Source organism: Petromyzon marinus, chromosome 74 (assembly GCF_048934315.1).
Source record: "Petromyzon marinus isolate PM22_M1 ecotype Great Lakes invasive population chromosome 74, UKy_Petmar_22M1.pri1.0, whole genome shotgun sequence".
In the NCBI taxonomy this organism is placed as follows: domain Eukaryota; kingdom Metazoa; phylum Chordata; class Hyperoartia; order Petromyzontiformes; family Petromyzontidae; genus Petromyzon; species Petromyzon marinus.
Window position 1 is genome coordinate 10,399,257 of NC_133740.1, and position 25,563 is coordinate 10,424,819.

At 53.9% G+C, this 25,563-nt stretch overlaps 1 protein-coding gene across 1 annotated transcript in view; it reads right to left on the reverse strand.

The window, feature by feature from the left end:
• Window positions 1–25,563, reverse strand: part of LOC116958224 (serine/threonine-protein kinase N2-like) — a 95,420-nt gene that overhangs the window by 42,367 nt on the left and 27,490 nt on the right. The window contains exons 2-7 of the mRNA XM_076056192.1: window positions 22,388–22,513; window positions 20,546–20,720; window positions 17,010–17,164; window positions 16,024–16,153; window positions 5,692–5,843; window positions 460–685 (exon numbers count right to left, since the gene is read on the reverse strand). Coding sequence (XP_075912307.1) covers window positions 460–685; window positions 5,692–5,843; window positions 16,024–16,153; window positions 17,010–17,164; window positions 20,546–20,720; window positions 22,388–22,513 — 964 coding nt within the window. The remainder of the gene's footprint in view (window positions 1–459; window positions 686–5,691; window positions 5,844–16,023; window positions 16,154–17,009; window positions 17,165–20,545; window positions 20,721–22,387; window positions 22,514–25,563) is intronic.

A 25,563-nucleotide genomic window follows, 5' to 3' on the forward strand; every position in this document is an offset into this window, starting at 1 on the left:
GTGTGTTGGTGACGGTGGTGGTGTGGTGAGAGAGAGAGCGGTGTGTGTGTGTTGGTGACGGTGGTGGTGTGGTGAGAGATAGAGTGGTGTGTGTTTGTTGGTGACGGTGGTAGTGTGGTGAGAGAGCGGTGTGTGTGTGTTGGTGACGGTGGTGGTGCGGTGATAGAGAGAGAGCGGTGTGTGTGTGTTGGTGACGGTGGTAGTGTGGTGAGAGAGAGAGAGAGAGCGGTGTGTGTGTGTTGGTGACGGTGGTGGTGTGGTGAGAGAGAGAGAGAGCGGTGTGTGATTGTTGGTGATGGTGGCGGTGTGGTGAGAGAGAGAGAGAGAGAGCGGTGTGTGCGTGTTGGTGACGGTGGTAGTGCGGTGAGAGAGAGAGAGAGGTGTGTGCTTGTTGGTGACGGTGGTAGTGGTGGTGTGGCGAGAGAGAGAGCGAGCGAGCGAGAAGACAGCTGCGCTGACCCGTGAGCGCGGCAGGCTTGGTGATGGTGGTGTACTGGCTGGCCTGGTAGGCCGGCCCCAGGCCCGACTGGTTGCGTGGCGTGTGGTGCGGCGAGGCCACGGTGCGCAGCTCCTCCTTGATGAGGGCCCTCTTGGGGTGGCCCGGCGGGAGCTCCTCCACGCGGCGCTCCAGCGACAGCCGCAGGAGGTCCATCTTCTGACTCGACTCCTGCAGCTCCGCCTGAGCCTGCACGGCCACAACGACGGAGATCATCAACGCCCCCGCCGACGACCCCCGCCACGCACCGTTGGGGCGAGCCCTGAAGGCTGACGCCGTGGCACGCGAGGGGGTTCGGGTTGGCCAGGAGCACGCGCGCGCCCCGGCCGCCTTTGTCTCCCCAGTGGCGATGTTTACAAACCACGTCGGGTGCTCATTTCGGCCTGCGTGGATATACCCGGCAGAGGCCCGGGACCGGTTCAGGCAATCGTCACCGATGTTTGCCGTGAGCGGGAATCGAACTCGGGCCGCCGGGATCGTAGCGTGGCGTGATAACCGCTCACATACACAGGCAGTCGCCCTCTCGCACGCACGCACGCTCACCCCCTCGAACCCACGCACGCTCACCCCCTCGCACCCACTCGAACACTCACCCTCATGAACACACTCGCACACTCACCCTCTCGCACACACACACACACTCACCCTCTCGCACACACACACACACACACTTACCCTCTCGCACACACACACACACTCACCCTCTCGCACACACACACACTCACCCTCTCGCACACACACACACACTTACCCTCTCGCACACACACACACACACTCACCCTCTCGCACACACACACACACTCACCCTCTCGCACACACTCACACTCACCCTCTCGCACACACACACACTCACCCTCTCGCACACACACACACTCACCCTCTCGCACACACACACTCACCCTCTCGCACACACACAACAACAACAACCGCCATTCGCCACTAAGTGGCGGTGACGTCACCACGACGCTTGTGCCAGGCTATGTGCACCCTGAGGCCACGTGAAGTATCGAACGCCCGCTGGCAGGTCACGGGGCAGACCCAGGTGCCATGGGTCGACTGACTGAGATGACTGGCTGATGCACCACCTGTGCCCCCTACTGTGCCAACCTGCTGTGCTTTAGCCACCCGGCGCTCCGCTCGTTGTTGTGAGCGTCGCTCCTTCGCCCTCCGTTGTTGTTGGAGGGCGACTACCTCCAACTGCCCAGTAGCATCTTTCACGAGCCTCCTCCACAGAGGTCGATCTTGACACCGCTGGTACCAGTCAACGGCAAGTCCACTCAGCTCCATGTCCTTCTGTACCACATCACTCCATCTCTTCTCTAGCCCGTGCCGCGCCCGCTTAGCCCCCTCAATCCGGCCGAACAAAAGCTGTTTCGGCATGCGTTGGCTGGGCATGTGGGCTACATGACCCAGCCATCGCAGCCTTGCCCGCCGGAGGAGCTCACCGATGGGACCTTGCCCAGATCTTTCAAGGATTTGTGAGCTCCTCACACAATCCAGTCTGGTTAAACCCAGGATGGATCGTAGGCAGGCCAGCCTAAATGTTTCTAACCGGCGAAGATGTTCCATTAGGGGGGTCCACGTTTCGCAAGCGTAGAGAAGGGAGGGAATGACCGTGGCCGAGAAGACCTGAAGCTTAGTGCGGAGCGACAGACCAGGTAGCTTCCACACACCGTTACGCAACCGATGAAAAGATATTGCCACTCGACTGATTCGGAGTGAGACCTCTGCTGTTAAACTGGAGCCAGTCATAAGCACACTGCCCAGGTATGGGAAACTCTCCACTCTCTCCACAACTGCCCCATCACCGATTGGGAGTTGTGGGGGTGGAGTGTCCGATGGTACAAAATACCCAGGCAGGTGCTTAGTTTTGGTGGGGCTGATGGTAAGGCCCCACCTCTTAGTGGCACGCTCCAGTCTCAGCAGCAGCGTCTCCAACTCCTCCTCTGACTGAGCAGCTATTACCAAATCATCAGCATACATAACGTGGTTGACCAATAGGGAGCCATCCCTTGACCGCACCCGGGCATCGATCAGCCTCCCATTATATCTGTACCATATGGAGATTCCCCCGGTACAGCTATTGATGGCTTCACGAACTACGTGGTCAAAATAGATGTTAAATAATGTGGGAGCCAGAGGACATCCCTGTAGCACCCCAAGGTGTACAGGGAATCGCTCTGACTCCCGGCCACGTAGTTTTACCCGGGCCCGCTCACCATCATGAAGGTCCTTAATGATCGTGAGCAGAGGGTCAGGTACTCCAAAAGCACGAAGAACGACCCAGAGCCCAGGCCTACTGATGGTATCATAAGCCTTGACCAGGTCAATAAAGCAGAGATGTAGGTCTTGTTGGAATTCCCTACACCTCTGCTGTAGCAGACGGACAGAAAATATGGCATCTGTGCAGGACCGCCCATTCCTGAAACCGCATTGAGGCTCCGCAAGCCTCTCCTCAGCGTGCCTGGCAAGGCGATGCTGAATAATCCTTGCCAGGACCTTTCCCGGCACACTGAGGAGTGAGATGCCCCTGTAGTTGTTACAGTCTGTGCGGTCCCCCTTCTTAAAGAGGGGGACCACCAGGGCATCCTTCCAATCCTGCGGAACCCGTCCAGCGGCCCAGACCGTTGTTATGATGTCATATAGGGCAGTCTGTGCACAAACGCCACCCTCCCTCAGCATTTCGCTTGGGAGATCATCTCTGCCCGCTGCCTTTCCTGGTCTCAGACTCCGGATCGCCTTCAGTACTTCCTCAACAGATGGCACCTCAGCCAGCCACTCACAGGGGGTGACTTCTTCCAATATTTGAGGCACCGCAGCCTCAGCAGGGTCATCCTCACTTTGTGCCACGATGTTTTCCTGGCTGAGGGATTTTCCCTCCCCCAGGACCTCACAGAAATGCTCAGCAAATCTGCAAACCTGTTCCTGGGGGTCGGAGATTGGATCACCGTTTTTTCCCCTAATGATGGTAATAGGTGTGGCGCTGCAGGTTACTTTTTTGATGGAGTTAAATAGAGATTTGTGATCACGGGCCACTGAGGCAGACTCCATCTCCTCAGCAACCCGCGACCACCACCCATCCTTGCAGCGCCTCACGGCTCTCCGAACCTCCGAGCGAAGGCTGCGGTAAGCCTCCTCATTCTCTGACGTGGGATTCTGTAGCCGATGACAGTGGGCCTGTCGCTTTTTCTCAACCATCCTGAACACCTCCTCTGTCAGCCAGGGTCTCTGGGGAGGTCTGGACCGCGTACCCAAAGCAGCCATTGCAGCTGGATGAGTCACAGTCCTAAACCTCGCCCATTTACCCTCGACATCAGGAGGAGTCGGGGACGATGCCAATCCCAGCCGCAAGCGATGATGAAATTCTCGCTTGCAACTTTCATCAGATAACTGAGACCAGGCCACTTTAGGTCGGAATGGGGTCCTGGGTGTACACCCACCACCGGAGTGGAAGAATTGCAGGCGCATCTTACAGATGACTAGTCGATGGTCAGAGGGCAGATCAGCTCCACGGTAGGTCCTGGTGTCAAGGACGTGGGCTCGCATCCGCTGGTCCGTCACTATGTAGTCCAGCAGATGTTCTTGCTTGGACCCGGCATGCATCCATGATGTTGTGTGGATGCGCCGATGCCGGAACAGCGTGTTGGTAATTACAAGCCCATGGGCTGCACAAAAATCTAGCAGCCTCCTACCGCACACACACACACTCACCCGCTCGCACACACACACACTCACCCTCTCGCACACACACACACTCACCCTCTCGCACACACACACTCACCCTCTCGCACACACACACACACTCACCCTCTCGCACACACACACTCACCCTCTCACACACACACTCACACTCTCACACACACACACTCACCCTCTCACACACACACACTCACCCTCTCACACACACACACTCACCCTCTCTCGCACACACACACTCACCCTCTCGCACACACACACACACACACTCACCCTCTCGCACACACACACACTCACCCTCTCGCACACACACACTCACCCTCTCGCACACACACACACACTCACCCTCTCGCACACACACACTCACCCTCTCGCACACACACACACACTCACCCTCTCGCACACACACACTCACCCTCTCACACACACACTCACACTCTCACACACACACACACTCACCCTCTCGCACACACACTCACCCTCTCGCACACACACACACTCACCCTCTCACACACACACTCACCCTCTCGCACACACACACACACACTCACCCTCTCGCACACACACACACTCACCCTCTCACACACACACTCACCCTCTCGCACACACACACACTCACCCTCTCACACACACACACACTCACCCTCTCACACACACACACACTCACCCTCTCACACACACACACTCACCCTCTCGCACACACACACACTCACCCTCTCACACACACACACTCACCCTCTCACACACACACACACTCACCCTCTCACACACACACACTCACCCTCTCACACACACACACTCACCCTCTCACACACACACACTCACCCTCTCACACACACACACACACTCACCCTCTCACACACACACACACTCACCCTCTCACACACACACACTCACCCTCTCGCACACACACACACACACTCACCCTCTCGCACACACACACTCACCCTCTCACACACACACACACACCCTCTCACACACACACACTCACCCTCTCACACACACACACACCCTCTCACACACACACACACTCACCCTCTCACACACACACACTCACCCTCTCACACACACACACACACCCTCTCACACACACACACTCACCCTCTCACACACACACTCACCCTCACACACACACACACTCACCCTCTCGCACACACACACACACACTCACCCTCTCGCACACACACACTCACCCTCTCACACACACACACACACCCTCTCACACACACACACTCACCCTCTCACACACACACACACCCTCTCACACACACACACACTCACCCTCTCACACACACACACTCACCCTCTCACACACACACACACACCCTCTCACACACACACACTCACCCTCTCACACACACACTCACCCTCACACACACACTCACCCTCTCGCACGCTCAACCTCTCGCACGCACAGACACACTACCGCTCACCACCACCACAAGCAACCTATCGTCGCCCCCCCCACCCCCCCCCCGCCCCCACCCCGGGGGCAGCACCTCAGACAGCGCCTTCTTGTTATCCTTGGCACGGGCCCCCAGCTGGCGCACGACGTTCTTGGCCCCCTCGGCCACGGCCGACTCGATGCGCAGGTGGTGCCTCAGCTCCTCCATGCGGAGCTCCAGGGGACTGAACGACGCTTCCGTCTTGGCTGGGGGGTGGGGGGGGTCGAGGGGGTGGGGAGGGGGGGGGGTTGGAACAAGTGGTGGAACCATCATCATCATCATCAATGCCATCATCGTCATCATTAAGGTGGGAACAAGCGGTGGAACCATCATCATCATCATTAATATCATCATCATTATGGTGGGAACAAGCGGAGGGAGCATCATCTTTATCATTAATATCATCATCATCATCGATGTGGGAACAAGCGGAGGAAGCATCATCATCATTAATATCATCATCATCATTGTGGGAACAAGCAGAGGAAGCATCATCATCATTAATATCATCATCATTGTGGGAACAAGCGGAGGAAGCATCATCATCATTAATATCACCATCATCATTATGGTGGGAACAAGCGGAGGAAGCATCATCATCATTAATATCACCATCATCATTATGGTGGGAACAAGCGGAGGAAGCATCATCATAATCACCACCATCATCATCATAAGAATAGGTTTTACCCTTTCTGGCCAGAATAAAATAGGACTTCTGTTAAGACGTTAAAACATCAAACAGAAACCTTTTGCAAAGGCATCCTGTAACTGCATTAGCCACATATACTCGTGGTGAACACGCAGGCAAATAAACATGCTCTGGCAGCGTACGTGGTTAATGCAGTTACAAGATTCCTTGCAAACATGTTTCTGTTTGGTGTTTCAACATCTTAGCACACACTCCCGTTTTACATTATGGCCAGAAAGGGTAACACCTATTCGTGCACACTTTGGGCTCTTTCGGTAAAGTCACGGAGGTAGAAATAATATAAAATAAATCGCCACGTTTCGATCGCAGCACAAGCGACCGTTATCAGGCGGAACCGATACAGCAGAACGAACTGCTGATTTAGAAGAAAGATCTGCCAACAACAACAGCAACAAGAGCTTATAAAGGGTTATGGTGGGCTCAAACCCCGGGGTAAGGAGGGAGGAAGAGGAGAGTTGGGCACAAGTTATAGATGGAAGGTAGAGAGAAGCTGGGTTAGTGATGCTAGTGTGAGAAAATTAGCATGTCAACGACACCTATTCTGATATTTTCATACTGGCAAGGGAGGTCCCATAATGAAGCATGGTCATCATCATCATCGTGGGAACAAGCGGAGGAAGCATCACCACCACCACCACTATCATCGTGGGAACAAGCAGAGGAAGCATCACCACCACCACCACTATCATCATCGTCATCATCGTGGGAACAAGCGGTGGAAGCATCACCATCACCACCATCATCACCATCATCATCATCACCACCACCACCACCACTATCATCGTCATCATCGTGGGAACAAGCGGAGGAAGCATCACCACCACCACTATCGTCGTCGTCGTCGTCATCATCATCGTGGGAACAAGCGGCGGAACCTCCCGCGTAGCAGGCGAGGGAGATAACATCTCGTAGCCAGCGTGGCGTCACCCTCTACCACGACTTCCTTCAGGCGGGCAAAACCGCGGGGTGACGCGACAAGCAACCACCAACAGAGAGAACTTCACACGCTGCCGGTGAAAGCAAACTTGAGCCCGTGTGTGAAAAACGACGACGCAGATGTTGACTACCTCGCCTGGTATACAGGAGGTGGAGGGTCCGATCCCGATCTTGACGCCTGCTGCTGCTGTATATTTGGAGTTTGCTTCTCTCTCTCTCTCATCATCATCATCACGGTGGCTACGAGATGTTAACTATCTCGCCTGGCACACAGGAGGTTGTGGGTTCGATCCCGATCTTGACACCTACTGATGTATATTTGGAGTTTGCTTCTCTCTCTCATCATCATCATCACGGTGGCTACGAGATGTCAATTACCTCGCCTGGTATACAGGAGGTCGTGGGTTCGATCCCGATCTTGACGCCTACTTGCTGTATATTTGGATTTGCTATCCTCGTGTTCACCTGGAATTTGTTGTTTTTCTCCCCTCCGGGTCCTCTGGCTTTTTCCCCTCCGCGTTTAGAATCAACGTCACGGCGCGTTCAAGAGCATTCGGCCGCGAGCTACACAGCTTTTCCACGCGACGACGACGGCGACGACGATGATGATGGAGCCAGCCTTGTTGGGCCGAGCGATCATTTGCCAAGGCCAGGACGATTTTTCAAACAGAGCGATCGCCCCGTAACGCTTATCGTGGCGGCCACGAGTAGTTTGGCCGCTGCAATAATGGTCTACGCGATGACGATGATGATGACGACGATGATGATGACGACGATGACGACGATGACGATGATGATGACGACGATGATGACGACGAGCCACTTCGCCAAGCGATAATTTGCGATGGCCAGGCCGCTTCCGAAAAAATGAGCTACGCACCTCAGTGGGGCCCTTACCTGGAACATAAAATAGTTACATTCAATAAAATTCTCACGACGTTTCGACTGTAACACAGTCATCATCAGGTGTGATGATGATGACTGTGTTACATTCGAAACGTCGTGAGAATTTTATTGAATGTAACTATTTTATGTTCCAGGTAAGGGCCTGTAACACAGTCATCATCACACCTGATGATGACTGTGTTACAGTCGAAACGTCGTGAGACTGGTCTACGCGATGACGATGATGATGACGATGATGACGATGATGACGACGAGCCACTTTGCCAAGCGATAATTTGCGACGGCCAAGGGGCTTCCGAAAAAATGAGCTACGCACCTCAGTGGGGCCCTTACCTGGAACATAAAATAGTCACGTTTAATAAAATTCTCACGACGTTTCGACTGTAACACAAACAGTCATCATCAGGTGTGATGATGACTGTTTGTGTTACAGTCGAAACACAAACAGTCATCATCAGGTGTGATGACTGTTTGTGTTACAGTCGAAACATCGTGAGAATTTTATTTTCATATTTTATTGTTTCCCTTAAACGTGACTTTACCGAAAGAACCAAGAATATGAATCACTGCAGTCATGAAAGCTTTAAATCAAAAGTTACATTTAAGTTTAGTCTGTGGGTCTCCACGTATGTCTGTGGGGTTTCTAGTCATCTCCGTGTATCTCTATGGGTCTCTGTTCTCCCCTATGCGTTAAGAGTATTTGGCTGCCGATGTAAATTGTCCACGCAACGGTGATGATGATGAGCCACTATCATTTGCGATGGCCAGGTCGTGCCTCACCTGGTCATAAAACAAACAGTTTAGTTTTATATCATCAGACCTCCTTTGCCAGTAGCAAAATGTAATAATAGGGGTTTTCCCCTTTTTTCTGGCAACAAAACTGAAACCTTTTTACAAGGATTCATGTTTACTGCATTAACCACAATACCTGCAGTCAAAATGCAAACAAAAAACATACTATGATAATATTTGTGGCATTGTCCTTGAAACTGATTGGTCCACACCAAGGGACGGCTTTCTTTTGAGCCTCGACCCAATTGGCGCTCGACCAGATGACGCCAAAAGGCGTCACACAGCTCAAAGACAATGCCACTATCAAAGTAATGAGGGCTCGGGGTGAGCATCTACATCATTAGCCCTCCTTTGCCAGTACCAAAATGTAAGCGATGCGTTTACATTTACTATCTTTGTTTTAATCTTGTGTTCGTTGTTGTAACGTTCTGACCCCTGTGCCCCTATCGGTTTACAGCATTTTGCTGCGATGAATATCCACGTGATGACGATGATGATGATGATGATGTTGATAAAGCCAACTTTTGTTGAGCTGCTTTCTTTTGCGATAACCAGGTCGCGCTTCTGAATAACAGCTAACACAGCAACTCAGTGGGGCCCTGCCTGGTAAAGTAAAACATCATTTAGTTTAGTAATAGGTTTTTACCCTTTTAGCTGGCACAAAAACGGACACCTTTATACAAGGCATCATGTTTGCAATAACCACAACACAAGCAGGCAAAAATGCAAACAAAAAGAAGCAACTCCGATAATGATATTGGCACTGTCCTTGAATTTGATTGGTCCACACCCGAGACGGCTTTTCTTAGAGCCTAGTCTCCACCGGTGTTGGACCAGATGGTGTCATTATTGCAAACATGACCACTTTATGTATAAAGGTGTCAGTTTTTTGTGCCAGCTAAAAGGGCTAAAAACCTATTACTCTATCTTGTTACTGGCAAAGGGGGTCTCATCATTTAGTTTGGTACCAGTGTGGAGCACCAGTAGCGGACACGACGTCACCCCTCGCTTTCCAGGGGCGATGACGTCACGGGAGGTGGCGTCATGCGCGCCTGCTGTGTCCCGCGGGGATGCGTCAAGAGAGAGCCCGTGACGTAAGCGGGGGTCCCCGTTGCGGGGAGCTGGGGACGCGAAGGGGCGGGTGTGAGGACCAAGGGGGTCTCTGTGGAAGGGCAAGCGTAAGGCGCTAGGAGCGGCTGCACTCCTCGGCCGAAGGAAGTTGGATCAGCCCTCGGCCGGCGCGGACGAGGCGGTCCCCGGACAGCCAGCCGAGCCGAGGAACGGACCGTGGGGGAAGGGTCCCAGCAGAGGACCCAGCCGAGGACCCCCGAAACCCTGGGAAGCGTTACGCCCTTTGTGTCCAGTTGGCGTAAGCCCTTAATAAAACGCCGGCGTAAGCCCTTACTCGGAAACTTGCCTCCGAGTCTTCCGACACTTCTCACCACCACCACCACCAACTATCTTCTGCCCCCCCCCGCCCCCCCCGGAGCTACGTACTTTTAAATCATCATCATCTCTATTTGACAAACTCATTTTGTTTATAACTGCTTGTTGTCGTGTTTAGTTATTTGTCCTTCCCCCCCCCCCGCCCCGCACCTCCGATTAGAACAGTTGGCTACGTATGGTGCGAAAGAAATTCAACATACATACGTATGAGTATGGGTCTGTGTAGGTCTCTATGGTTTTATGAGTTTCGGGTTCTCTGTGGGTCTCTTCCGATATTACGAAGCCACTTGGGAGCTACGCACTTTAAAATCATCACCTAAATTGACAAACTCATTTTGTTTACAACTGCTTTTTGTTGTTGTTGTTGTGTTTGGTTTGTTGTCCTACCCCCCAATCCCGCTCCTCCGACTAGCACCGTATGCCTACGTACGGTGCGAAATAAGTTCTACATACATACGTACGAGCATGCGTCTCTGCGGTTCTACGAGTCTCTGGATCTCCGTGGGTCTTCATGGGTCTCTTGCGATGTTAAAAAGCCACTGAAAGCCTTGCACTTTCAAATCATCATCATCATCGCCATTGACAAACTCATTCCTGTAGAACTGCTGTTTGTTCGCACCTCCCGATGACGATTCAGCACGGTTGGCTACGTGCCACCGCGCTAGAAGTTCGACGCACACACACACACACGTACGTACGTACGTACCCACACCTCCGCAGACCGCCGCCCAAAACCCCCGGTGAGATTGGGCTGGGTGAAGTGAAACTTGCCGTCGGTTTGAACGTCGTGGCGAGGAAGTTTGAGGTCGCCGCCCCACGCAGGTACACGCACGCAACGCCCAGGTGCGCCCGCATGCCCGCCCCGCCAGCGTGCGCGAGTGGCGGTGAGGTGTTGACTACCTCGCCTGGTATACAGGAGGTCGTGGGTTCGATCACGACCCTGACGCTTGCTGCTGTATATTTGGAGTTTGCGTCTTTCTCTCTCTCATCATCATCATCATCACTGTGGCTAGGAGATGTTAACTACCTCGCCGAACGGTAGGCAGGAGGTCGTGAGTTCGATCACGACCCTGACGCCTGCTGTATATTTGGAGTTGGCGTCTTTCTCTCTCTCTCTCATCATCATCACTGTGGCTAGGTGATGTTGACTACCTCGCCTGGTAAACAGGAGGTCGTGGGTTCGATCCAGACCCTGAAGCCTTCTGGATATTTGGAGTTTGCGTGTCTCTCTCATCATCATCATCATCACTGTGGCTAGGAGATGTTAACTACCTCGCCTGGTATACAGGAGGTCGTGAGTTCGATCACGACCCTGACGCCTGCTGTATATTTGGAGTTGGCGTCTTTCTCTCTCTCTCTCATCATCATCACGGTGGCTAGGTGATGTTGACAACCTCGCCAGGTTTACAGGAGGTCGTGGGTTCGATCACGACCCTGACGACACTTGCTGTATATTTGGAGCTTGCGTCTTTCTCTCATCATCATCATCACTGTGGCTAGGAGATGTTGACTACCTCGCCTGGAATACAGGAGGTCGTGGGTTCGATCCCGACCCTGAAGCCTGCTGTATAATTTGGAGTTTGCATGTCTTTCTCTCTCTCATCATCATCATCACTGTGGCTAGGAGATGTTGACTACCTCGCCTGGTATACAGGAGGTCGTGAGTTCGATCACGACCCTGACGCCTGCTGTATATTTGGAGTTGGCGTCTTTCTCTCTCTCTCTCATCATCATCATCATCACTGTGGCTAGGAGATGTTGACAACCTCGCCTGGTATACAGGAGGTCGTGGGTTCGATCACGACCCTGACGCCTGCTGGATATTTGGAGTTTGCGTGTCTCTCTCATCATCATCATCATCACTGTGGCTAGGAGATGTTAACTACCTCGCCTGGTAAACAGGAGGTCGTGGGTTCAATCCCGACCCTGAAGCCTGCTGTATAATTTGGAGTTTGCATGTCTCTCTCTCATCACCATCATCACTGGGGCTAGGAGATGTTAACTACCTCGCGTGGTATACAGGAGGTCGTGGGTTCGATCCCGACCCTGAAGCCTGCTGTATAATTTGGAGTTTGCGTGTGTTTTCCCCATGGTCATGTGGATTTTTCTCTGGGTCCTCCGGTTTTTGCCGAACCACATTTAGAATGAATGTCACCACGCGTTTAGAGTACTTGGCTGCAATACATTTCCACACGATGATACAACCAATTGGTTGAGCGTGGCCTCTGAGAGTATCTCACCACCTGGCCTCAGATGTATCTATGTGGGTGAACCTTCTCCCGCACCGTACAGTCCAATCATGCTAATCGGAGGTATTGGGGGGGGGGGGGGGGGGGAGGACAACAGACTAAACACAAAGAGCAATTCTCAAGAAATTCGTTTGTAAATTTAGATGATTTTAAAAGTGCATAGCTCCAGTGGCTTCCAAGCGTTGGAAGAGCGTTGCAGATGGCCGCAGATGGACCGTAGCAGAGACCAATAGACTCGCAGAGAGACACACAGACTCACACAGAGACCAATAGACTCACACAGAGACACGGACAGAGACACGGACAGAGACACACAGACGGGCAGAGACATGCAGACTCGCACTCACACACTCGCAGAGACACGCAGACTCACACAGAGACACACAGACTCGTGCAGAGACACAGACTCATGCAGACTCGCACAGAGACACACAGACTCACACAGACACGGACAGAGACATGCAGACTCGCACAGAGACACACAGACTCACACAGACATGGACAGAGACACGCAGACTCGTACAGGGACACACAGACTCGCAGAGACACGCAGACTCACACAGAGATACGGGCAGAGACATGCAGACTCGCATACACACACTCGCAGAGACACGCAAACACACACAGAGACACGCAGACTCACACAAAGACACACAGAGAAGGACAGAGACATGCAGACTCACACAGAGACACACAGACTCGCACAGACACACAGACTCACAGACTCACACACAGACACACAGACTCGCACACAGACACACAGAGACACGCAGACTCGCACACAGCCACAGACTCGCACACAGACACACAGAGACATGCAGACTCGCACACAGACTCGCACACAGACACACAGACTCGCGTGACAAGGATACTTGAAACCTATGCCAGCGACTGTGAGAGGGCCTGGGTTTTAATCGGCGCCCGAGGGTCCTCCAAGGGCACCTGAGCTTTCTCTCAGCAAACGCAGTCAGAACGCTCCGCCCTTCTCGGACGCCAAAGGGCGACAGCGGCAGCTGTCAAGGCGAGCCCACTCATTAAATTAACGTCTAAGAGCGCTTTCACTTCCTTCCATAGGAGGGCACGGCAAAGGAAGGACGACTGGTGACCTTGATAACCCCTAGTGGTGGTGAGGGGGGAAGGAAGTAAGGGGTGGTGGTGTGCATAGTGGGGGGAGTGGTAGTGTGCGTATATGAGGGAGTGGTAGTGTGCGTATATGAGGGAGTGGTAGTGTGCGTATATGAGGGAGTGGTAGTGTGCGTATATGAGGGAGAGGTAGTGTGCGTATATGAGGGAGTGGTAGTGTGCGTATATGAGGGAGTGGTAGTGTGCGTATATGAGGGAGTGGTAGTGTGCGTATATGAGGGAGTGGTAGTGTGCGTATATGAGGGAGTGGTAGTGTGCGTATATGAGGGAGTGGTAGTGTGCGTATATGAGGGAGTGGTAGTGTGCGTATATGAGGGAGTGGTAGTGTGCGTATATGAGGGAGTGGTAGTGTGCGTATATGAGGGAGTGGTAGTGTGCGTATATGAGGGAGTGGTAGTGTGCGTATATGAGGGAGTGGTAGTGTGCGTATATGAGGGAGTGGTAGTGTGCGTATATGAGGGAGTGGTAGTGTGCGTATAAGAGGGAGTGGTAGTGTGCGTATATGAGGGAGTGGTAGTGTGCGTATATGAGGGAGTGGTAGTGTGCGTATATGAGGGAGAGGTCGTGTGCGTATATGAGGGAGTGGTAGTGTGCGTATATGAGGGAGTGGTAGTGTGCGTATATGAGGGAGTGGTAGTGTGCGTATATGAGGGAGTGGTAGTGTGCGTATGAGGGAGTGGTAGTGTGCGTATATGAGGGAGTGGTAGTGTGCGTATATGAGGGAGTGGTAGTGTGCGTATATGAGGGAGTGGTAGTGTGCGTATATGAGGGAGTGGTAGTGTGCGTATATGAGGGAGTGGTAGTGTGCGTATATGAGGGAGTGGTAGTGTGCGTATAAGAGGGAGTGGTAGTGTGCGTATAAGAGGGAGTGGTAGTGTGCGTATACGAGGGAGTGGTAGTGTGCGTATAAGAGGGAGTGGTAGTGTGCGTATATGAGGGAGTGGTAGTGTGCGTATATGAGGGAGTGGTAGTGTGCGTATATGAGGGAGTGGTAGTGTGTGTATATGAGGGAGTGGTAGTGTGCGTAGGGGATTGTAACAGATGTTTTACGTGGCACGGGCTAGAGAAGAGATGGAGTGATGTGGTACAGGAGGACGTGGAGTTGAGTGGGCTTGCCGATGACTGGTACCAGCGGTGTCAAGATCGGCCTCTGTGGAGGAGGCTCGTGAAGGACGCTGCTACTGGGCAGTTGGGAGGCAGTCGCCCTCCAACAACAACGGAAGGCGGAGGAGCGATGCTCACAACAACGAGCAGAGCGGCGGGCGGCTAAAACGCAGCGAGTTGGCACAGTAGGGGGCACAGGTGGTGAATCAGCCACTCAATCTCGGTCATCTCAGTCAGTCGACCCGTGGCACCTGCTGGGTCTGCCCCGTGACATCCTGCCAGCGGGCGTTCCGACACTTCACGCGGCCTTAAAATGCACCTAGCCTGGGCACAAACGCCCTGGTGACGTCACCTCGACAACCTCGCCTGGCATACAGGAGGTGGTTGGGTTCTATCCCGACCCTGACGCCTGCCGTATATTGTCTCCCCTCTCCGCGGCTGCGTGGATTTTTTTTCTCCGGGCCCTCCGGCATTTCCCCGCACGTTCGGAATCGACGCCGCCACAAGGTTTCCAGGATTTGGCTGCTGCCGAAGATTTCCACGCGATGACGATGGCGACGAGCCAACCCCGCCGAGCCATCGTTGAGCGACGGCCGGGGGTCTGAAAGAGCTACGCGGCAATCCCAGCGGGGCCTCACACGAAGTAAAAACAAGACTTCTAGATTTGAAGCTTTCGTGAACTGCAAGGATCCATACTCTTTGGTTCTATTCGGTAAAGTCACGTAGGTAAAAAATAAAATAACAAAAATCACGACGTTTCGCGCACAACACAAGCGGCCTTCATCAGGTGAAGGGACCGGACCGTCTCGAAGGCTGCGCTGGAGCGAAAAACACAAGAGTCGAATTTCGACTGAAAGCTTTCGTGACTGCAAGGATTCACCTTCTTTGGTTCTTTCGGTAAAGTCAACCCGAGGACGGCTACTTGTGTTGTGGCCGAAACCGTCGCGAGAATTTTACCTGTTTTATTTTATTATTTCATTCTCATTCCTACGTGACTTTACCCAAAGAAAAAAAACAAAAAAACGGAGTTCACTGGCACGGAGGGCGGTGGCGGTCGCAGGTGGATGGCAGGAGTCGGCTGCGCGCGCCAGGCCTCACCGATTCGTTCCCTGGCATCCAGAGTGAGCTCGCTGGCCTGCGTCGACTTGAGGATCTGCATGCGGATGATTTCAATCTTGGTTTTGCTGTCCTGCAGCATTTGCTGTGCCGTGGCCAACATCTTGCGGTCCTGTGGAAAGGGGGAGGAGGGGGAGGGGGGGGGGTTATCCCATTCATAATCGTTGCCGTTGTGACTGTTACGCCGAAATTCGTTTTTTTTTGTTTGTTTGTAAGGAGGGGTCGCAGCAGGGGGCGGTGTTGCGTTTGCGTCCTTATGTCTACTTGTCGTGCGGCTGCTGATGTGGGGGGCGAGGTGGGGGGCGAGGTGGGGGGCGAGGTGGGGGCGAGGTGGGGGGCGAGGTGGGGGAAGAGGTGGGGGGCGGGCAAGGTGGGGGAAAGGTGGGGGTCGAGGTGGGCAGGCGAGGTGGGGGGCGAGGTGGGCAGGCGAGGTGGGCGGGCGAGGTGGGCGGGCGAGGTGGGCGGGCGAGGTGGGCGGGCGAGGTGGGCGGGCGAGGTGGGCGGGGCGAGGTGGGGGGGGCGAGGTAGGGGGGGGGGGGGGAGCTGCTGCGCTCCTAGTTTCGGGCTCACAATCAGACCCCCTGCATACCAGGCGAGGTAGTTAACATCTCCTAGCCACCCTGGCTCCCCCAAAGCCAAACGCAACAACTTTGCGTTTCCTTTGCGCCGACCGGCCTTTGGAGCCCCTTCTCTAGTCTGACACTGATGGGTGCGACGAGGCCATAGAGGAGGCTGTAGCAGTAGGCCAATCAGCCCCACGGGACAACGCAAGCACAAGAGAATGGAGCGGGCACGCACGCACGCACGCTAAACCTCTTTCGCACACCGTACGTCAGGGCGACCGGACCGTGCGCTTAATCGGCGGCCCTGGGGGCTGTGGTCCACCCCGCAAAGACCCGACACTTCGTGCGGAGCGACACACAGCTACAGCGCAGGGGGGGGGAGGCGGGCGGGCGGCGGGGCCCCACCTTGGAGGGCCCGTTGGAGTACATCTGGATCATGTTCTCAGCCCCTTGCTTGACCTTCAGCTCGATGTTGAGCTGCTTCTCAAGGGCGCCGATTCGAGTGTTGGGGGCGCTGGGCCCGGCCTCGCGACGCCCCGCGTCGGGCGACATCGGCTCGTCTGCGGCGGGGCGGAGAAGAAGCGCGGACGGTGTTGCGTGCGTAGGTTGTGAAGTTTTGATGAGGTTAATTGAGAATTGTATGACGTTTGCATAATTTATACGCACAATTACACAGATTAACATAATTTCGGATAAATTATGCACGTTAAAAAATTTAATTTAGTTTTCATTTCATTTCATCGAAATTTCATAGCCTACATATACAACGGCGGCGATGACGACGATGTTGATCACGATGACAAACGGTGACGACGATGACGACGATGATGATAATGACGACGACGATGATAATGACGATGACAACGATGATAATGACGACGACAACGATGATAATGACGACAACGATGATGACGATGAAGATCACCACGACAACAACGATGATGATGACGACGATGACCATAACAACGTCAACGACGATGACAATGATGATGACGACGATGACGACGATGACGACGATGAAGATCACCACGACAACAACAACGATGACGACGACGATGACCATAACAACGATAACAATGACGACGATGACAATGATGACGACGACGACGACGACGAAATGATGATAATGACGACGACAACGATGATAATGACGACAACGATGATGACGATGAAGATCACCACGACAACAACGATGATGATGACGACGATGACCATAACAACGTCAACGACGATGACAATGATGATGACGACGATGACGACGATGAAGATCACCACGACAACAACAACGATGACGACGACGATGACCATAACAATGATAACAATGACGACGATGACAATGATGACGACGACGACGACGACGAAATGAGAATCTTCCGTTGACGCAGACGCCCGAGCAAGGGGGCGTTTCTGAACAGCTCCAGCAGCAGAAACAAAACGAGCGCCAAGCGGAGGGAAAGTTTAAAGCCGCCCACGAAACAACAAACACGCAAAGTAGACAAACGTAGACCAGGGTCCGTCCTCTCCTAGGACGCGGCCGTGGCGATGGCCGTCGGGTTCCTGAAGAGCGCCGCGTGACGGAAGAATCGCGTCGCAGTAAATGACTCGGGGCGGGGGCTGACGATGCGACACCGAGGCAGCCGTTGCGACCACCGCGTTCATTCCTCCCTGGCGCAGTTGCGTAGTTCCCGTTCACTCGAGCGCGTCACCGGACACAATCCGCACAATCTTTAGCGACTTGCAAGACGAGCGAAAATTCGTAGTAAGTAAGTATGAATTTGGTGAACGAGCGAGGGTCTTGCAATACGAGCAGTGTTAACGTGTGGACGCTTTGTACTGCCGAGCGTCACGTGATCACGGCTGATGTACACGAGTGCTTTGGATTACAAACACGTTTCCGGAACGAATTATGCTCGCAATCCAAGGTTTTACTGTGTATATATATATTAAAAGGTGTGTTTCCCTGCAACGCGTTCATCATCGCGGCACGCCCAATTCGCGTCGGGAAAACGTAAGGTGGTTAAGTGCACCGATTCCCGAAAGAGGCTTGGACAAAGGAAGCAAAAGAAGAGAAAGGAACAGTCCCAGGTCACCACCACTCAACCACTCACTCACCTCCATCACCACTCAACCACTCACTCACCTAGCCCACCACTCAACCACTCACTCACCTAGACCACCACTCAACCACTCACTCACCACTCAACCACTCACTCACCACTCAACCACTCACTCACCACTCAACCACTCACTCACCACTCAACCACTCACTCAGCTAGACCACCACTCAACCACTCACTCACCTCCATTACCACTCAACCACTCACTCAGCTAGACCACCACTCAACCACTCACTCACCTAGACCACCACTCACTCCCCTCCACCACCACTCAACCACTCACTCACCTCCATCACCACTCAACCACTCACTCACCACTCAACCACTCACTCACCTCCATCACCACTCAACCACTCACTCCCCTCCATCACCACTCAACCACTCACTCAGCTAGACCACCACTCAACCACTCACTCCCTCCATCACCACTCAACCACTCACTCAGCTAGACCACCACTCAACCACTCACTCCCCTCCACCACCACTCAACCACTCACTCCCCTCCACCACCACTCAACCACTCACTCAGCTAGACCACCACTCAACCACTCACTCCCCTCCACCACCACTCAACCACTCACTCACCTAGACCACCACTCAACCACTCACTCCCCTCCATCACCACTCAACCACTCACTCCCCTCCATCACCACTCAACCACTCACTCACCTAGACCACCAATCCACCACTCACTCCCCTCCATCACCACTCAACCACTCACTCCCCTCCACCACCACTCACTCCCCTCCACCACCACTCAACCACTCACTCACCTAGACCACCACTCAACCACTCACTCCCCTCCATCACCACTCAACCACTCACTCACCTAGACCACCACTCCACCACTCACTCCCCTCCATCACCACTCAACCACTCACTCACCTAGACCACCACTCAACCACTCACTCCCCTCCACCACCACTCCACCACTCACTCACCTAGACCGCCACTCAACCACTCACTCCCCTCCATCACCGCTCAACCACTCACTCCCCTCCACCACCACTCAACCACTCACTCCCCTCCACCACCACCACTCACTCCCCTCCACCAGCACTCACTCCCCTCCATCACCACTCAACCACTCACTCCCCTCCATCACCACTCACTCCCCTCCATCACCACTCAACCACTCACTCCCCTCCACCACCACTCAACCACTCACTCACCTAGACCACCACTCAACCACTCACTCCCTCCACCACCACTCAACCACTCACTCCCCTCCACCACCACTCAACCACTCACTCCCCTCCACCACCACTCAACCACTCACTCCCCTCCATCACCGCTCAACCACTCACTCCCTCCATCACCACTCAACCACCACTCACTCCCCTCCACCACCACTCACTCCCCTCCACCACCACTCACTCCCCTCCACCACCACTCAACCACTCACTCCCTCCATCACCACTCAACCACTCACTCCCTCCATCACCGCTCCCACCACCACCACTCACTCCTTCCACCACCACCCCCACCCCTCACTCCCACCCCCACCACTCACTCCCTCCCACCACCACTCCAGCACTCACTCCCACCACCACTCCCACCACTCACTCACTCCCACCACCACTCCCACCACTCACTCTCTCCCACCACCGCTCCCACCACTCACTCCCACCACCACCACTCACTCCCAAACACCACCACCACTCACTCCCTCCCACCACCACTCCACCACCACCACCACCACTCCCTCCACCACCACCACCACCACCACTCCCTCCACCACCACCACCACCACTCCCACCCCTGCTGGACGCCCGTGAACCGGAGCTTGGCAGCTCATCGGGATTCCCTCGAGCGCCGGGTCACCTGTGACGTCGTCGGGGTCTTTGACGACGATGTGAGCGTTGAGGTCCTGCAGCTCCTGGTGCAGCTGCTCGATCTTCTTGCTGGACACCTTGAGGAGGTTCTCCACATTGGCCAGATGCTTCTTGTCTGTCGTCACCTTCCTCAGGTTCTCGCCTCCCTCCTTGATCTTCAGCTCCTGGAAAAAACACGGAGACGGAGAGAGAGGGCGATGATGATGGTGGTGGCGGCGGCGATGTCGCCGTGTTAATGTCACTGCGAGCGCAATTCGAGGCAAGAGAGAAAGGGGGAGCGGGGGTGGTAAACGGCGACGATGCCGAGGATGGTGAAGTTGCCGTCACCGAGCACAGAACATGGTATGAAGAGAGAGAGGGGGGGGGTGGTAAATGTCGATGATGATGATAATGGTAGTGATGTCGATGTTGTTGTCACTGAGCACAATTCAAGGTATGAAGATAGAGAGGGGTGGTAAAATGTCGATGGTGGTGATGTCGATGTTGTTGTCACTGAGCACAATTCAAGGTATGAAGAGAGAGAGAGAGGGGTGGTAAAATGTCGATGGTGGTGGTGTCGTTGATGTCACTTAGCACAATTCAAGGTATGAAGAGAGAGAGAGAGAGAGGGGTGGTAAAATGTCGATGGTGGTGGTGTCGTTGATGTCACTGAGCACAATTCAAGGTATGAAAAGAGAGAGGTGGTTGGAAAATGTGGATGATGATGATGTTGGCGGTGATGTCGTTGTTGATGTCACTGAGCACAATTCAAGGCACGGAGAGAGAGAGAGGTGGTTGGTAAATGTGGATGATGATGATGTTGGCGATGATGTTGGCGGTGATGTCGTTGTTGATGTCACTTTGAGTACAATTCAAGGCACGAAGAGAGAGAGGGGTGGTAAAACGTCGGTGATGATGATGATGGTGTCGTCGTTGGTGTCACCGAGCACAATCGACGGTGCGAAGAAGGCCAGAGGCTGTCTGCCGCCCAACGAGGCTCATCGTTGCCGGAATCACCGGCGAAGCGACCCTACGGCAGTCCCTCGGTTACCGGTACGAATTGGTTCCACGAAAACCACCGTCAATCGAAATTATCGTCAACCCATTATCGGGAACGCAACATTAAGAGGGCTGTGATTTGTTCCAAGACAGTTCGTAATATTTTTCCAAAGCGCAATTTCAACACGTGAACGCTAGGGAGGAACATATTGAAGCGTTAACGTGAATAGAAAGAATTTTGATTTAAAGCTTTCGTGACTGCAGGGATTCATATTCTTGGTTCTTTCGGTCAAGTCGCGTAGAAGGGAAACAATAAAATAATAAAAATATAAAACAATACAATTCTCACGGCGTTTCGACTGCAACACAAGCAATCATCATCAGGTGTGAAAACCACAGCAAGAACATTTGAAAAAAAAAGTGGCGTTTTTTTTTCGCTCTCCGTGGGGGCTAACGTTAAAAAAAAGCCACTTTTTTTTCAAATTTTCTTGTTGTGGTTTTCACACCTGATGATGATTGCTTGTGTTGGAGTCGAAACGTCGTGAGAATTTTATTGTTTTATATTTTTATTATTTTCCTTGTTTCCCTTCTACGTGGTGACTTTACCGAAAGAACCAAGAATATGAATAAGAAAGGTGGAAATAATGGTGAATAAATAAGAGCAGTAACACAAAAAAATAAAATAAAAATTCGAACCTGAAGCAAAAAAGATGGATTCGCTTAAGGCGCGGTTTGCCGATTGGACGAGGTCTGTATGGATATATAGGGATTTGTAGGGATCTGTAGGGATCTGTAGAGATATAAAGGGATCTGTAGGGACCCTTTTAGGGTATGGATCTGTACGGGAACCCACCTTGTGTATCTCCTTCTGGATCTGGTCCTTGAGCTCCTGGAGTTTCTGCTGGACGCTGGTGTCCGAAAGGTCCATGCTCTGGCTGAGGCCCAGCCGCTGAGTGACCATCAGGCTGGTGGGGTCTCCCTGCGGGTCCGCATTGCAACGGACGTTAGCCACCCGACCACGGTTAGCGCGGTCGGCTACGCTGCGGTGACGAAAGAAGTTCAACGAACGTACAATACGCAAAAAAATATATTTACGAAGATCCGCCCCGCGGCCTTTAACGCAGGGGTGGGCCTCATGCGGGCCGCATGAGGCCCCGCGAAATCGTTTCGTGTGGCCCTGCCGAGGCAACCGCAAGGCGGGACGCGAGATTCAATCAATCTAGGAGAGCAAAAAAACCTGGAAAAGCAGTTTGCGAGCAGCAGCGACATCGTCAACACCAAGCTAACATCGTCACCACGACCTCGCCGAAGAGAAGCAGCTCCAGCCCACCGCATCAGGGGGCGGAGTCCATTAAATGTTCGACCAAACATAACGGGGACATTTTGTAAGCTTCGATGGTTTTGTCCGGCCCGCGAACGATGTTGCATAAAGGTCCAAATGGCCCTCGGCAGAAAAAAAAGGTTCCCCACTCCTGCTTCAAGGGGACCGCCGGGCCCCCCAAGTGCCTTTAGCGAGCAGCACTTATGAAGGCCGGCACTGCGCACGAGGGGGAGGGGGGGTGGGCCAGCAAAACACGCCCGGCCGTCTTTGTCTCTCCCCAGCGGCGATGTTTGCACACCAGGTCCGCGTTTGAGGCCGAGTCGACCTGGGGGAGGCTGAAGGGCCGGCTCAACGATTCGCCGCTGGGAATTGCGAGCTCGGGTGGCGGCTGCGTTCGAAGCCACGGCGCCGCTTAAAAACCGCGAACAGAGACAAAGATTCACACCACCACCACCACCACCCCCCCGTGCAGCCTTTAATAGACCGTCGGGGCAAAGTGGCGCTCGCAAGCAGCACGCTACGAAGGCCGGCACGGCACACGAGGGGGGTAAAAGGGTGGGCCAGCACCACGCCCGGCCGCCTTTGTCTCTCCCCAGCGGCGACGTTTACTACACACCGCACCAGGTCCTCATTTGAGGCCGAGTCGACCATAAACCAAGACAAAGGTCTCCCGTGCAGACTTCAAACGGACTGTTGGGGACAAAGTTTCGCTCGCGAGTCGCGCTCTACGAAGGCCGACACGGCACACGAGGGGGGTGGGGGTGGGCCAGCACCACGCCCGGCCGCCTTTGTCTCTCCCCAGCGGCGACGTTTACTACACACCGCACCAGGTACTCGATGGAGGCTCAGTCGACCACAAACAAAGATCCCCCCCCCCCCCCCCCGTAAAGCATTTTAACAGCAATTTTGGGGCTAAACGCTGTTAAGCGAGCACCTATGAAGGCCGACGGGTGGATTGGGCGGGCCAAAATCACGCCCGGACGCCTTTTTCCCCTCTCGTGGCAATGCTTTTACACGTCTCAATTGGTACACATTTGAAGCCGAGTCGACCTAGGGGGAGACCCAGGACCGGCTGAAGAAATCAGCGTCACTGGTGTTGGCCGTGAGCGGGAATTGAACTCGGGGCGCCACGTGCGTTTGCGCTCCGTAGCGCTAACCGCCACACCGCCGCCATTCGCCACGAAGTTACGGTTGACGTCACCACGGCGTCCGTGCCAGGCCAAGTGCCACTTTGCGAGGCTATCACGTGAAGTGTCGAAAGCTCGCCGGCAGGGGGAGGTGGTCTCGGGACAGGCCCAGCAGGTGCCATGGGTTGGCTGACTGAGATGACCGGTAGATGCACATCACCAGCTGTACCCCCCCTACTGTGCCAGGCTAGGTGCAGGAGGCCTCGGGACAGACCCAGCAGGTGCCATGGGTTGGCTGACTGAGATGACCGGTAGATGCACCACCACCAGCTGTAACCCCCTACTCGAACCAACTTGCTGCTTGTTAGCCGCCTGGCGCACTGTGAGCTCCCGACCACACGCAACAAAAACTCCCCCATAAACTGTTGGGGCAAGTGCTGTTAGCGAGCACCTATGAAGGCCGGCACGGCACACGAGGGGGTGGGTGGCCAGCACCTCGCCCGGCCGCCTTTGCCTCCCTAGTGCCCATGTTTACGACACACCGCACGCGATACTCATTTGAGGCCGAGTCGACCTAGGGCAGGCCCGGGACTGGCTCAGATAGAATCGCCAGCGGTTCATTTGCGCAGCGCGCTACTCACCGCTGCACTACCACGCGCACAAAGATCCCCCGTATAGCCTTAACAGACTGTAGGAGCAAGTGCTGTTAGCGAGCACCACACACACACACAAACACACACGTGTACACACACACACAAACCCGTGTACACACACACACGCACGCAAGCAAGCGGACTCGTACGCGCACACGCACGCGAGGTGTTGCCAGGCAATCCTCGCGGCGTTCCGTTAAAGCCTCCCCCTCGGCAACCCAACACCGTCCGCGACTCCCCGCGTCAATTTGTTGCCCCCGATCCGGTTGCGCCAGAATTCAAAGCGAGAGTCCACCGGCTGAGCCGCGGGTACGGCAAAAAAAAAATCGCTCCCTCCCAACGGTTCCGTCCGTCTCTCTCGTGGTGGCAAAGTAAAAAAACGAAATTTTATATTTTAACCAGGTAAGGCCGCCGCGATGTAACTCTTCTTCACGGGTGACCTGGCCGTCATCGATTATAGCTCAACGAAGTGGCTTCACCGTCACGTAGAAATGCATTAGCGGCCAAATAGTCTGAAAACGCATGTTTGTAAATGCGGAGGGGAAAAAAAATATATATCAGAAAACCGGAAGAAAAATCCACACGGCCATGGGGAGAGAGACACGCAAACTCCAAATATTACAGCAGCAGCAGGCGTCAGGGTAGGGATCGAACCCACGACCTCCTGTATACAAGGCGAGATAGTTAACATCTCCTAGCCACCGTGATGATGATGATGATGAGAGAGACAAGCAGACTCCAAATGTACAGCAGCAGGCATCGTCAGGGTCGAGATCGAACCCACGACCTCCTGTATACCAGGTGGGGTAGGGGAGGCGGGATACAGGGCAGGGAGCCACATTGGGTGTCAGCTTTCCTCTGGCTATGTTAATGGAAAACTGGGGCAGCTAGGCGACAACCAAACTTTGCCTCCACCGGCACCGGCACA